Below are 14874 nucleotides of genomic sequence, written 5' to 3' on the forward strand. Positions count from 1 at the left end.
AATCGAGCTAGTTTTTTATAACTCCTACCTACTAACCTTCGTGAGTTACGTGGTGCCTTTGGGAATTGTTAATGTAACTATAAGTACTATAGTTCTAGGGCTAGTATATACCTTATGAAACGTTACATAAAGCTAAAATATTTGTTCTTTTCTAATATTTCATGTATCTTTCTCCTCAACACAATGGTCTCCTGATTATTTCCTAATTTACGCCGTCTCCTCTTTCGCTCTCTCACATAATCCCTCTGTCGTTTGTTTGTGCTTTCGTTCGCTCCGTCCCCGCATCCTGATCATTAATATTCAAAACGTTTCTCGCCCAATTAGTGGATTTACATTTTATATTTGCTGAAGGAAATGTTCAGAAGAAAAGGTTTTATAACTCCCTTCATATTTCACTCTCTATATATACCATCTTTGTAAGTTTTAATGGCAATATTTAGATATTTTCCTCAATAACTGTTGGAAAGTATTTTCCAAGAGTCAATTTACCATGTGTTAGGTACGGCTGTAACTGTTATCGCGCTATCGCAATCCGGGCTGAACTGTGAACAAACTACACGACCACATTACCGTCCGTGTATTTACGACTCACGCGTCAATCATTTAGATGATCGTACACACGCCTATTACTGACATTTTTACTGTTGTTGCTTGTTTTCCTATTTTATTACTGGAAATAGAGGCGGTTACTGCCGGATAAATAGATTTTTTCCCTGTGAACGGTGACGTAGGAAACGTAGTCAAATAAACAAAATCTAGTACTAAGGAAAGTTTAGTTCAAATGCTTGTAACTTGAAAGAGCTTAGAGTTCCCAGAACAAAAACTTCGCACTCAACTCTTTGCATTGCCAACTTTAACTAGCTACTTTCGCGCGGTTTTATCCCTCTGCTCGACTCCCATTGGTCATAGCGTGATGCTTTGTAGCCTTCCTCGATAAACGCACTATCCAACACAAAAATAATTATTCAAATCGGACCAGTAGTTTCGGAGATAAGCGCGGTCAAACAAACAAACTCTGCAGCTTTATAATATTATTAGTATAGATAATAGTTTAGTACTCAACACACGTTGTTGTTCCAGTGTCCCCTCGTTCATCCCGCTGTTCCTGTTCGAGCAGTTCCGCCGCTACTCCAACTGCTTCTTCCTGCTGATCGGTCTGCTGCAGCAGATCCCCGACGTGTCTCCCACGGGGCGCTGGACCACGGTCACACCGCTCGTCTTCATCCTCTGCGTCAGCGCCCTCAAGGAAATCGTTGAAGACTTCGTAAGTATATTGGCAATGATCATTTAATACGAAAAGAGTAGTAAGAGCCCTAATGCTCAAGTTAAATTATTGTAGTGCACACAGCACAGTGTATAGTTTTATCCCCATAATAGTTTGTGAATAAATCTTATTTTTCTATTTCTTTAGGAGGTTTAATATTTATAAAGCAGTGACAGTTGTGACTCATTTTTACATCACCTAGAGATCGGATGATTGAAGATGACTAAATAGTTATTTAGTCCACCTGTACACAACTGTGTTAATAAATAATGAAATAGTCATGAATCATAACAATTTTACAGCTTTTCCTCTCTTTGTCAAAACGAGCTATTAATACATATTGTTCTTTCCCATCCATATAATATAGTATTCAATATAGTAAACGGAAAAATATCCTTTTATATTGGACTTGTAACCAAATAGTAGATGTCTGGCTGTTTGTTACATTTAATACGGGAATAAAAATGATGTTATAACGAATGCTTGTTTACGTCACACGCTTATTTGCGTGTTTGTTTCTCAGCGTCATTTGTTGGTAAATACATTTATTTGTGGCTGTTGATGAAGCGAAAGAAGAACGTAAGAATCGCAGCAACTGGCGTTCCATAATCTCTGCCTGCCCCCAAGTTAGCTTTCGAGAATCTTATAAAAAGCTTTAATTATACATAAATTGCATATACTTCAAAGAAAGTTCTGAAGTGTGGGCCCTGCAAATGATAGTAGTAGTAGTGGATTTTTTATATTTGTTATTTACGTCACTTTACACAGTTCATTTGTAAGGAGTACCTAGTACTAGTAAAACGTTAAGATAATATAATGTTTCGCATTTTTTCCTTGAGTAGGAGGGAGAGATTGGTATAATTATGAATGTGATTAATAAGGTCATTCTTACTGACATACAAGTTGATTCATACTTACTACTGGGAAATATGAAATGATAAAACACGTCGTTTAGATTAAAATATTACAACATTTCTTGATTGGATGAGTTGCTATCGTATTAATAATTTTATAAAATACTTACCTATTTAATACCTTTGTATTCTACCAAACATAATTATTAAAACAAACAAGAAGTACAAAGTCTGTGTTTATTAAAAGCTTGTATGAAATTAAAAAGACACACGATCCGTTTTTTACTAATGAGGTACCTACATAATGAACATGGAATAACGAGGGTGCCTTAACAACTTTTGGAAACAAATCCGATTATATCGTAGCTATACATATGTGTATGTAGGTATGTGTATAATATCAACAAAATAATCTCTACCGTGCACGGTGGAATATATTTCGATTTGGAAAGTCTATAAAATATGAGTGTACGATAACAATAATATGGTAGTACATATAACGCGACGTGTAGGTAACTTTTATAGTTTAGGAAACAGTTCTGCACTGTTGCACTGATTGCCCTTGTATTTATCTGCCAGCTGTAGATAAATGTATGTGTTGTAGATGTTTAGATACTAGCTTTAAGGCCCTGTCTCCCGCTGCTGTTTATCTAGACTTAGACTATCCAATGATGGATATTGATGTAGGTACACAAGTTAGTGTGCAAATACATGTGCTCTCTTAACACGCTCACTTCCTCCACTCTTTACAATCCGATGGGATAGTAGTCTTTTCGATAAGATCGTTGTACTAAGGCTGCAGGGTGATACCATAAAATTCCCTGACTCCGGGCTGATTAAATTTCATTTTAATAAAAATAACAGCCTTTTCTACCCAACACGGGAATCGCTGCGTTAACGCTACATGCCAAGTATCTATGTATTAACAAAAGTTCCTATTGCTTGTATTCAGAAACGTCACCGAGCGGACGATGAGACGAACAGGCGGAAGGTGGAGGTGCTGCGCGACGGCCGCTGGTCCACCATCCTGTGGCAGGAGATGCTGGTGGGGGACATCTGCAAGGTCGTCAACAACCAGTTCTTCCCCGGAGACATCGTCGTGCTGGCCTCCAGGTAACGATGCAGTGTAAATAATAATAAGATTGTTACCAATTACCATGCATCGTGTTGAATGACGTGTCAGTATGATTTTCCAAATTTAGTTTGCTTGATACACATTGATACACTTGATGAACATTGATTCAGAAATACCATTACTTAAAACTAGTTAGGTACACCAAGCAAACAGCTGCATGGGGCTTCTAACCGACCCTTTTATTTTGAGGAAGGAAAATCATCTAATGTCCTTTCCCGCCCTGGGCGAAGCGAGTGTAAATGAAATTATTCACAATACAGAATTCAACGATGCCGCAACGTCCAAATTCATTCTCCTACATCATTCTCACATGTCATGTTTACAAAAATAGAAACAAAGTTTAGCGCACGCAACAACATTGCACTTGTTGACAAAAATATTAAATATTCATTGCTCCACTCATATGTATCGCCACGTCAACTGTCAGTCAACAATTTATTTTAACTGTTATTTGATTTAACACCGGCCCAACCATGTGCTGAGTAATTAGTTTGTTATCGCAGTTTCACCTTTTGTGGCGATTTGATTAATATGTCGTTAACCTACGACATTACTCAAGAAGTACGCTATCATATATACTAAAAAACCGTATTTCTTCGAATCTTATGTTTTAGTCAATAGCTAAGGTTACTTATCTTTCGTACAGGTTTATTTATAATTGTCTCTGCATTTGCGTGACTACGCGCGGTATCTGCGCGTGTAATTACGTATCGGTTTAGTCATCAATGTTACTGCGTCCTCTGCACTTCAGACACACCACAAAAAACTATGCACTCGGCGAGCGTATCTCGTCTATGAATTATATTTAAGTCACTGGTTGAAATGTTGATTTTTTTATTACGGAATACGACTTTGCTCGATTGTGCAAAAGACGACTCATAAATATTTATACCTACGTTTTTCGAATTAACCTTTTTTATAAGGGGGGAAAATCCTCCAATGACTTCCCCCGCTCTGGGCGAGGCGAGAGGGAGTGTCAGACCCTTACTGACTAATCACCCCCCCATTCCTATTCCTGTTTTTCGAGCCGGAGCCCCGGGAAAACCCGCTAGGTAGTCCGCAGCTCCAGTTCGAATTAAGCTTAGGCCTCTAAAAATATTCCAACTTGCCACAATGCCTTGCGAATTTAAAGGGCCCATAATAAATTTAATATAAATTTACCCATTACACTATTTCTATCATTCACAGTGAACCACAAGGCATCTCATTCATCGAGACCTCAAACCTGGACGGGGAGACGAACCTGAAGATCCGGCAGGCGCACCCGGACACGGTGCACCTGGACAACACGCCGGCGCTGGTCGACTTCACCGCCACCATACAGTGCGAGCAGCCCAACCGGCATCTCTACGAGTTCAATGGACTGCTTAAAGATTCTAATAACAAGTAAGACACGTTTACTGTTCTCAACTAATATTCTTTACCCTTAGTACGAGTTTGCTTTACGTGGAACGAAAACGTAATAACGAGAGCGCGTTCACCGCTCTTATTGGTAAATGATAAATTATATTTATTTCTGTAAATAGGTCATAAAATAACACTTTTACACGTCAATATTTCAAATAGCTAGATGAGGCCGACATTTACTATCCGACTACTCTGAGAAGAAATGCTGAAACAAACTCAGAACTTATGGTCGGCGCGAATGAACCAACCAATCAGAGCCCCGAACGCTCTCTCGTTTCGATCACGTTAAACGTAAAGCAAACTCGAACTACACCCTTTGAACCTGGAAATTAAGTAGCTACTGATAGTTAGAACATTGTACCAATGTGCGTTAGAGCTGAAATGACCTTACATTGTGTCCTTGACAATACACAGCATAAAAGATTTAGTTGTACCGTAGCGTAACTAAGTTGAACCGTGAACAGCAACCACAGCCCATATTTTAAAACATTAACATATCAATGAGTAATTCAACTACGCTATTGTCTTTTGTTTTGATTCCGGCTTTAAATGGAATAGAATCATCGAATGTATAAACTGTTGCCATGTTAACACAATATAATTTAGCTACAGGATGGTTATTATGTCATCGGTGTTAATTAGACACGCTGCGCATATGTCTCTAATCTAAATTTGCTGTCTGACACGTTTTAATTCTTTACTTCTTAGTTGTATTATTTCTTACTAGCTTCTAGCAGCGGCTTCGCTCGCGTTCCCATGGGATATCAAGCGCCTATCACAGGGCAGCTCATACCTTGTCTGTATACCAAATTTCATCAAAATCCGTTCAGTAATTTCAGCGTTATTGACGGACAAACATACAAACACCCAAACAAACAAACTTTCACATTTATAACATTAATGCGATGACCGAAGACTTATACGGGCTGATGATGAGCAACATACATCTTTAGGCTATTCCATTTGTTTATCTAGAGTGTAATGAGTAATATATGTTGTTACAGAACGATACCACTGGGCCTGGACCAGATGTTACTGCGCGGCTCCATGCTGCGCAACACAAACTACATCTACGGCGTCGTCGTCTACACTGGACACGAGACCAAACTCATGAAGAACTCCACCAAAGGTACACCTCTCGATCTACGTACATGCGCTAAATTCTAACCTAACCTAAGTTTTGCGCAACGAATAACTAGTTGCGCTAACTTTATGTAGTGAGATATCGCTTTGCGCAACATTTATGACGTACATTTAAAACCACATGTACGTCTCCGTGCAGCTCGTCGGTGGTTCGATTTTTGCACTGAACTTTTTTTTAATTTATTGTATTTTTTTTTTTCAAAACATGTCCATTGAGTGGCATACTTATTGAGCCCCATCTGTCGGTCCGCAGCCCCCCTGAAGCGGTCGTCCATCGACCGTCAGACCAACACGCACATCCTGATGCTGTTCCTGATCCTGCTGACGCTGTCACTGATCAGTGCCGCCTTCAACGAGCTCTGGATGCGCGCGCACAGCGACTGGTATATTGGTCTCGAAGGTGATATGCTAATCATACTTCTTCTTCTTCCTAAACTTGTCCCAAGCTATTTCGAAAGACAATCCTTACTGTCGATAAGGAAAAAAATTAATAGTATCGTCTACTTGTAACCGTAACGGCTTGGCCACGGGGATCCGCGGTGCGAACGACGATGCGGGGAGCGACGCGACCGTTCGCGTGGCTGGCGCCGTACTCATTCATGTACTATGATCCGTTCACACAGACCGGCTCGAAAGAGAGCAGATTTCATTGTAAACAGAGTTTTTAGTATTGGTATTAAGGTTTATTTTTTCATGTGCACTGCTTTTGTCATTAAGAATGCTTGAAGGCGCTTGGTGTGAAATCATAACAGGAACTGATCGGCTCCGATCGTGAAGCCGATCGGCTCCGATTGCGTGCTCTTTCTCGCTCGCGCAACCATTCGGCTCCGAGCGCACCCGCTTTCAGGTCACTTCCAGCCGGTCTATGTGACATAGCGTATACGATCCGGTCTGTGTGAAAAGAAAAATGCGCGCTGATGCAGTCCGAGTCGGTCTGTGTGTACGGGCCCTTAGTTAGCGTCGCCGGCCGCGCCGTTCGCCCGGTAGATGTCGCCGGTCGCCTCGCCGTTCGCCGCTCCGCGTGGCTTGATAAGGACATTTCTATGCGTTTGTTTCAGTCACTAGTGGCCTCGCCGAATCAACCGCGCGATTTTTCGCTATGGCGAAGGTCCCGTGGCCAGGCCCTTACACTTGGAAAATTTTTATAGGTACTTAGCAAGATGCACTTCTGTAAGTGATTGATTAAAGAATAATGTACAGATTATTACTATAGAACTATTGTGTTCCGAGTGTCATGTTTGTCCAGAGTATTGATGTAACTATTATTTCTTTGTTACAGACGCGCAGAATGCACATTTCGTATTTAACTTTTTGACATTTTTAATATTGTACAACAACCTTATACCTATATCGTTACAAGTTACTGCTGAAATAGTTAGATTTTTTCAAGTAAGTATGGCCCACTTATTGTTATAAAATAAGTACTTGAAATAATTTATGTTCGCAATGTTTGACGCCGTGGTCGTTTGCAGGCGAAGTTCATAGCGATGGACAGTGAGATGTACCACGCGGCCACGGACACCCCCGCCATGGCTCGCACCTCCAACCTGAACGAGGAGCTCGGCATGGTCAAGTACATCTTCAGCGACAAGACCGGCACCCTCACCTGCAACATCATGGAGTTCCGCAAGTGCAGCATCGGAGAGGTAATGTATCGCGCGGCCACTCGTAGTGCGCGGTCGGACCATGTCCGTAGTCTGAACTAGCGACGTCTGCCGCAGATAATATACACGCTGAAGGGCCCCGACGAGAAGCTGGAGGACACGCTGCTGTACCAGAACCTGCAGCGCAACCACCCCACGGCGCCCGTCATCCGGGAGTTCCTCACCATGCTGGCCATCTGCCACACCGTCATACCCGAGCAGGTGGGCGACACGCTCAACTACCACGCCGCCTCGCCAGGTCAGTGTCGCCAGTCGTGAGTATAGTGTAGTGTGTCGTGTAGTGAGCGGGGCCTGAGTGTGTCGTGTGTCGTGTACAGACGAGCGCGCGCTGGTGCTGGGCGCGGCGCAGTGGGGGTACGTGTTCGACCAGCGCACGCCGCGCTCCGTGCGCATGCGCGCGCCGCACGCCGTGGAGGAGTACACCGTGCTCAACGTGCTCGACTTCACCTCGGCGCGCAAGCGCATGTCCGTCGTCGTGCGGACGCCCACTGGTAACTACTGTTCTTCTATAATAAACGAGTCAGTACTTCATGGATTGAACGATGCGCAATAAAGTATTGGTGTACTGGCAGGCCAGATCAAGCTGTACTGCAAGGGCGCGGACACGGTGATCTACTCGCGGCTGGCGGGCGGCGAGCACGCGCAGTACGCCGACACCACGCTGTCGCACCTCGAGCTCTTCGCCTGCGACGGACTCAGGACGCTCGTCTTCGCCGTCGCTGACATATCCGAGCAGTTCTACCAGGTAACTACTACTACCACTAAGTTCGGTTGAATAATCCATCTAACATCTACCATTCATATTCTGCTGGGGCAAATTTTAAGACATTTTGGGCTCTTTATAATTAGACACATGTTTATCAGCGATGGGGTACATTACGTTATTAACAAACACAACATAAATATTGAAGTCGTGATATAAGTTCGGTGCCTTCCTTCATTGCAGGACTGGGCCAACACGTACCACAAGGCCAGTATCGCGATACAGGACCGCGAGCGCAAGCTGGAGGAGGCCGCCATGCTCATCGAGAACAACCTGCGGCTGCTCGGGGCCACCGCCATTGAAGACAAGCTGCAGGTAACCTACCACTACGGATTAGCTTTTCGCCCTTGTGATTAAACTACTTCTTCCAAAAGACAAGCAATGCACTCAGGTGTTCTGTATGCTCGTTTGGCCATATCGCATAAACACATTTCTACAATGAACCCCTTTTTTTAAGGGGAGAAAATCATTCAATGACTTCTCTCGTATTAATCAATTGTAGAGCTACTTAATTCTTCTTCACATATGTTTTGGCAAAAACCGTAGAAAATAGTCTTCAAAAAACATGGTATAGATATAGTAGATTTAGTGTTGTTGTGTAACAATAACGTCGTGTGTTGTAGGACGGAGTCCCCGAGACGATAGCGGCGCTGCTGAAGGCCAACATCAACGTGTGGGTGCTGACGGGCGACAAGCAGGAGACGGCCATCAACATCGGCCACTCCGCGCGCCTGCTGCACGCCGCCATGCCGCTCGTCATACTCAACGAGGACAGCCTCGACGTCAGTACTCACCACTACACTGCACTATACTAGCTTATTATTGGATATATTGCCACATGGATCATGGATAGTAAGCCATCGGCACTGCCCATGGACATTCGCAACACCAGAACAAAATTTTTGGAGAGAGGCAGGCATTTATTGCCTGTCTGCATGTTAAATTATTCTGTTGTATGGGTATTTCGACTGGTAACTCGACTAGATTCAAGCAACGTCAAAGGTCCATAGTCATGAGCTGCTTACGTATTGGATAGTCTATTTATGGAGGAAAACTGCATACTATACAACATCACGCTGCGATGAACAGGGACGGAGCAGCGGATGAAACCGCCCAGAAATGGCTAGTATCTTACACGCGCGATGTAATATGGTTCCGCAGGGCACCCGCGAGTGCATCAACCGCCACACTGCAGAGTTCGGGGACAACCTGTTGAAGCAGAACGAGGTGGCGCTCATCACGGACGGCAAGACCCTCAAGTACGCGATGGGATGCGACCTGAAGAAGGACTTCCTCGACCTGTGCATATCCTGCAAGGTGGTCATCTGCTGCCGAGTGTCGCCCATACAGAAAGCTGAGGTGAGGGTCGCGTGAGGCAGTACTACATGAATTATTATGTTTTAGCTTACTTGTGTAACTGTTTGACAAGGAACTCGACTAATTTCAAGCCATTTTAGAGGCTCATATTCATGAGCAAAACATATTAAATGACTGACAGTATGTCTCACGAAAGTAATTGTACTATATGCTTCAACAAATAATAAATTCATCACTTCACTACTGACTGACTGACTTATGCCCGAATACTCAAACGGTACTCAATTTTAAGACGCTCTCAAATATAGTTCTGTCACTATCAATTCTTTATAAAATGACAGAGATAGCACGATATTTAAGTACAACTTAAAATTGAGTAGCGTTTGAGTATTCGGGCGTTACTTACTTATAATGACAACTATATAGTTCAGCAGTGCATTGTTGATGATGAATATGGTGGTCACTAGGTGGTAGAGCTGGTGTCGTCGTCGACGGGCGCGGTGACGCTGGCCATTGGCGACGGCGCCAACGACGTGGCCATGATCCAGCGCGCCTCCGTCGGCGTCGGCATCTCCGGCGTCGAGGGGCTGCAGGCCGTCTGTGCATCCGACTACAGCATCGCACAGGTACCTAGCCTCACTTATATTGTTTGCGGAATAGCCAACTACAGGCCAAACGAGCGGGTACATCATCTAGGGGTAAGTGAGCAGCGCCATCCATGGACACTCGCAATACAAGAGGGCGTTACTGGATCGACTACAATAATAAATATATGACAATAAGCGTCGCTCACCGCAGTAATATTTTTGTAATAAATTTTACAAGAATTTTAATACACAAATATATAATTAATTAATTATGTAGCGTCGTTCTCCGCAATAATAGTCTTGTAATCAATTTTTACGGAGATTTCAGTACACAAATGTATAATTATGCATAAACAGGTGCAAACGGTCGTAATTTGATGTAACTGAAAAAGCCTACATCTCAAATATAACAACCCCGACATTCATCAAACAGTATGATGGGGTTGTCTTATCCTAAATAAAAGGTATGCATGTGCTATACTTGGACTTTGTTACCAGTTCCGCTTCCTGCTCCGCCTCCTGCTGGTGCACGGCGCGTGGAACTACTCCCGCATCAGCAAGTTGATCCTGTACTCCTTCTACAAGAACATCTGCCTCTACGTCATCGAGCTCTGGTTCGCCATATACTCCGCTTGGTGAGATACTCTCTGTTAACAAACTAGGTCTAATTTAGGTCTACAGTGTGAAAATCAAGCTAAAAAGGACTGAAACAACGAAGCCCGGAATTACTTGGGATAATAAACTAATGCTATGGAATCCATATCGAAATGAATCAGAAGATGGAAGAACTTTGCATTTTCTTCACGTCTTTTTACAAGAAGAACGAGTAAAGCTTTATACAACTATTAATAATGATATTTTTTATATGTATTCAGGTCTGGACAAATCATATTCGAACGCTGGACGATAGGTTTCTACAATGTGATCTTCACCGCTTTGCCGCCCTTCGCTATTGGACTCTTCGACAAGCTCTGTTCCCCTGAAATCATGCTGAGGGTACGTGCGCGTTTTACTTAAAAATGTATAGTGAATAATAATAATATTATAATAAATCTTTATTCGCCAAAATATGGTATACTTATACAAAAGGTGGTAACAGTAATTATGTAGCTAAGCACATTTCGCCTTCAGTAGGCATGCGAAAACTTAAAGTATAGGGTTACTAAGCATAAAATTATATTCTATACTAAAAAAATTCTTCTGGGGTATAGAAGCACTTTTCAATAAGCCAGTCTTTTAGTTTTCTTTTAAATTTCGTAGTTGGTAGCTCTCTTATTTCTTTAGGAATATTATTATAATGCAATAAATTAAGTAACTTTAATGTTATATTAATGGTATATGGATTCCGCAAACTATTTGAGTGTACTCGCAAGTTGCGCACTACCTGCGGTTAGTTGCGCAACGGTTGCGCAAGTATATAAGGCTGTGGTACTGACTTGTCCTGTTGGTGTCGGGTTCCAGCACCCAGTGCTGTACGTGCCGTCGCAGCAGGGGCTGCTGTTCAACGTGCGCGTGTTCTGGGTGTGGGCCGTCAACTCCATCCTGCACTCCGTGCTGCTGTTCTGGCTGCCCATGCTCATGGTCAGCCACGACATCGTCTGGCCCAACGGGAAGGACGGCGGGTACCTGCTCATGGGGAACATCATCTACACGGTAACATTACTCTCTAAAACTTTACTTTCATTTAGTTGTCTCATTACATTACCAGGAGACTAGCCGTCCGGGATATGGCGCCTAGGATCTCGGTAACGTGCGAATAAACTAGCGTGAAATGTTGCGCGCATTTGCGTCTTCTTGACAAGGTCTGAGGCAGTGTAATGAACAAAAAACTACATGTTGTATTAATGAAGTAATAATGTTCACACAGTACGTGGTGCTGACGGTGTGCCTGAAGGCGGGCCTCACGACCCACTCGTGGACGTGGGTCACGCACGTGGCCATCTGGGGCTCCGTCGTGCTCTGGTTCTTGTTCGTGATGATCTACAGGTCAGTACTGGTACATTACTATGCACTCTATGTCTACTGCAATGAGATACACTTTTCAATGGCGTGTATTGATTGTCCGCAGCAACGTGTTCCCGACGGTAATGATCGGCGCCGTGATGCAGGGCATGGACCGCATGCTGTTCACCTCGCTGGTGTTCTGGCTCGGCCTCATCCTCATCCCCATCGCCACGCTCATCCCCGACATGCTCGTCACTGTGTGAGTATACCACTACTACTATGTTCCGTCGGTACTACGCATGCGATTAATCCTTTCGGTCAAAGTAGCCGGCGTAGGGTAATAGGTAGTTCTACGCAGCGATCGATCGGTGTTTGAATGAGACATTGAAGGGAAGTATAGTCGCGTGGAGAGTTAGCCCGTGGGGCAGGGGGTGTATGGGACCCAGGTGACGTGCGGTGTATGTGCAGCGTGCGGCGCACGGCGGGCACGTCTCCGTTCGCGCCCACCAAGCTGATGGCCATGGGCGCCATCCCCCGCCAGCCCTCGCTGGCCCTGCTGCGCACGCTGCGCAGCATGTCCCCGGCACATACGCCCGCGCCCGCACCACGCGTCACGCCCGTTCCTGCGCCTGGCCCCCCACCCGGGCCACCACCTGGCCCCCCACCCGGGCCACCCTCTGGCCCCCCGCCTGGCCTTCCACCCGCCCTCCCGCCTGAGCTACCACCCGGTCCCCCGCCTGGGCCACCGCCCGGGCCCCCGCCAGGGCCACCACCCGGGCCCCCGCCCGGGCCACCGCCTGGCGCCCCTCCCAACACTCCCGTACTGTGCACTCTCCTTATACCCCGCACTATTTCGAATACATTTTTACTAGATATTGAGATCACTTGTATTGTTCTTCATGTACTTGAACATTCATCTGTATCATAGGAATAATTTTGTGGTGAAGTAGGGGTAGCTGTTGTTTAGATAGCAGAAACATATGTTGTGGTAAACTAGACATTGATGTAGTACTAGACAGTAGACCGATATTACATCATCATATGTTTTATTGGAATCCACAACTAATGTATAGTTATCTGGTTATAGTCGTGACACGGCGCGACACTCGAACATGAGAGACTTGTTTACTACTGCGATGTGTTCAAAGAACGGACGAGTCCAGGTCAGATGTCTTGTCTTACCATCTGTAGAGGCAGTGTAGTTAGAGACAGATCTCGTACTTAGTCGGTAGAAGGTTTCCCCTTCCCTCTCCCTCCTATTTTCCTATTGACTTTTCAGGGAATGAATCTGACACATTTATCGAAAACCGATGACGGTTGTAGTATGTTGTTGTATAAAAGTGCTGTTTTGCATAACACGAATCAATTCATTATTGATGTAGTGACGATATCCGAGCTCAGTTGCGTATTATTAGGGAGGCCTATATCTGAAAACGGGGGGACACGAAGTCGTGTAGTGTCTTGTAACCGTAATTAAAATGTCTGTGTCTCGTTCCAGCATCCACAACTCAATGTTCAAGTCGATGACAGAAGCCGTGCGTGAGAGCGAGATAAAGCAGCGCGACCCCAGCGCACTGCTCACACACCCGAGACACTCGTAAGTACCGCCCTATCTTTGAAATATCGATACCGATATATCGACACGTATCTGAACCCCGCACTACAATATGTGAAAATGCTTTATCGTGTTTGTAAAGTTGAACGAAGAAATTAAAGTAATGTTTATATTTTTATTAAAACATACCTATCTTAACGTCTGTCTGTACTGAAAAATTATTGAACATTTTTTCACAAATAAAACCTAGCTATAAAATATCTAACTGGCAAATACGTCGTAGTATAAGATTTAGTAAGATTATTTAAAAAACATTTATGTAGTTTCTGATCCAGCTCATCGAATTTAGAAGTAGCGTATAGTAGACCTTACTACTTTCATTACAAAATTGCACAATTTTTTAACCTAAACCTTATCTTCCTCAAAATTAACCCTTTTATAAACTATAACCTCAACCGTCAACGTCAAGTGACACGATAAAGCATTTTTGCTCGAGATGTGCCTATTGATCTTAGTATACGATTATATATTATACCGTCCTATAAGTATGGGAGCACACACATTATATTATAAATGAGAATATTTCTCGAATGCACGGTATCTGGTGAATGGGGACATTGCACGGGTGTTACCAACATTCGGTTGGGGTTGCCATGAAATAAATATTTTGTTATTATACACAGAAGTTGGATGCTTGTGTTTCTATTTGTGTATGTGTGTGTGATCTCAAATGATGATGCTCAAAATAAGTTTTGTAAAGTATTCGAGTTAACAGGACAGGTTTTTAAATTACCTCTTTTTAACTGTTTTTGACGAATTATTGTAATGAAGAAAGAATTTATTCTGAGCATGGAATTGTCAAAGTTTCCGAGTGGTCGTCAGTAGCACGACACATGATAAACCGACAGATGTCAAAGCAGAATGCGTGTGTTTGCGTTGTGTGCATTATTTTGGAATGAATACGACTGGACTATTGACGTACTAATATTCATAATGAGTTAACAGTTTGTATTGTGTATACTATGTACGTTTATTCATATTTATTCTAGTGCTCGCCGTGTCTGTAGTGTCTACCCTTTTCTCATAACATTGAACAGTACAAATATTAGTTATTGAAATATAGTATCCAAGCTGTAGACACTACACGCACGCCCTGAGTCCCCGTATGATATTGTACACATGTATATATGGTGCCGTCGATGTCGGCCGCGGCGGCGCGCCCTGTCCGTACTGGTACTGGC

General features: G+C 43.6%; 1 protein-coding gene across 13 annotated transcripts in view; it reads left to right on the plus strand.

The window, feature by feature from the left end:
* The window catches only part of LOC118263386 (probable phospholipid-transporting ATPase IA), an 81763-nt gene that overhangs the window by 58744 nt on the left and 8145 nt on the right, over positions 1-14874 (plus strand). For all 13 annotated transcript variants that reach the window (XR_007707293.1, XM_050705424.1, XM_050705416.1 and 10 more), the window contains 20 exons: positions 1081-1264; positions 3071-3231; positions 4442-4639; positions 5665-5789; positions 6057-6203; positions 7083-7192; positions 7276-7449; positions 7525-7705; positions 7785-7958; positions 8040-8212; positions 8414-8545; positions 8854-9012; positions 9392-9589; positions 10015-10173; positions 10633-10769; positions 11010-11130; positions 11596-11787; positions 12002-12120; positions 12203-12337; positions 13577-13675. Coding sequence is in view for 12 of the 13 variants with exons in the window: in XM_050705424.1 (XP_050561381.1) it covers positions 1081-1264; positions 3071-3231; positions 4442-4639; positions 5665-5789; positions 6057-6203; positions 7083-7192; positions 7276-7449; positions 7525-7705; positions 7785-7958; positions 8040-8212; positions 8414-8545; positions 8854-9012; positions 9392-9589; positions 10015-10173; positions 10633-10769; positions 11010-11130; positions 11596-11787; positions 12002-12120; positions 12203-12337; positions 13577-13675 (3078 nt within the window). In the remaining variant the exon portion in view is untranslated. The remainder of the gene's footprint in view (positions 1-1080; positions 1265-3070; positions 3232-4441; positions 4640-5664; positions 5790-6056; positions 6204-7082; positions 7193-7275; positions 7450-7524; positions 7706-7784; positions 7959-8039; positions 8213-8413; positions 8546-8853; positions 9013-9391; positions 9590-10014; positions 10174-10632; positions 10770-11009; positions 11131-11595; positions 11788-12001; positions 12121-12202; positions 12338-13576; positions 13676-14874) is intronic.

Source organism: Spodoptera frugiperda, chromosome 27, assembly GCF_023101765.2.
Source record: "Spodoptera frugiperda isolate SF20-4 chromosome 27, AGI-APGP_CSIRO_Sfru_2.0, whole genome shotgun sequence".
NCBI classification, from domain to species: domain Eukaryota; kingdom Metazoa; phylum Arthropoda; class Insecta; order Lepidoptera; family Noctuidae; genus Spodoptera; species Spodoptera frugiperda.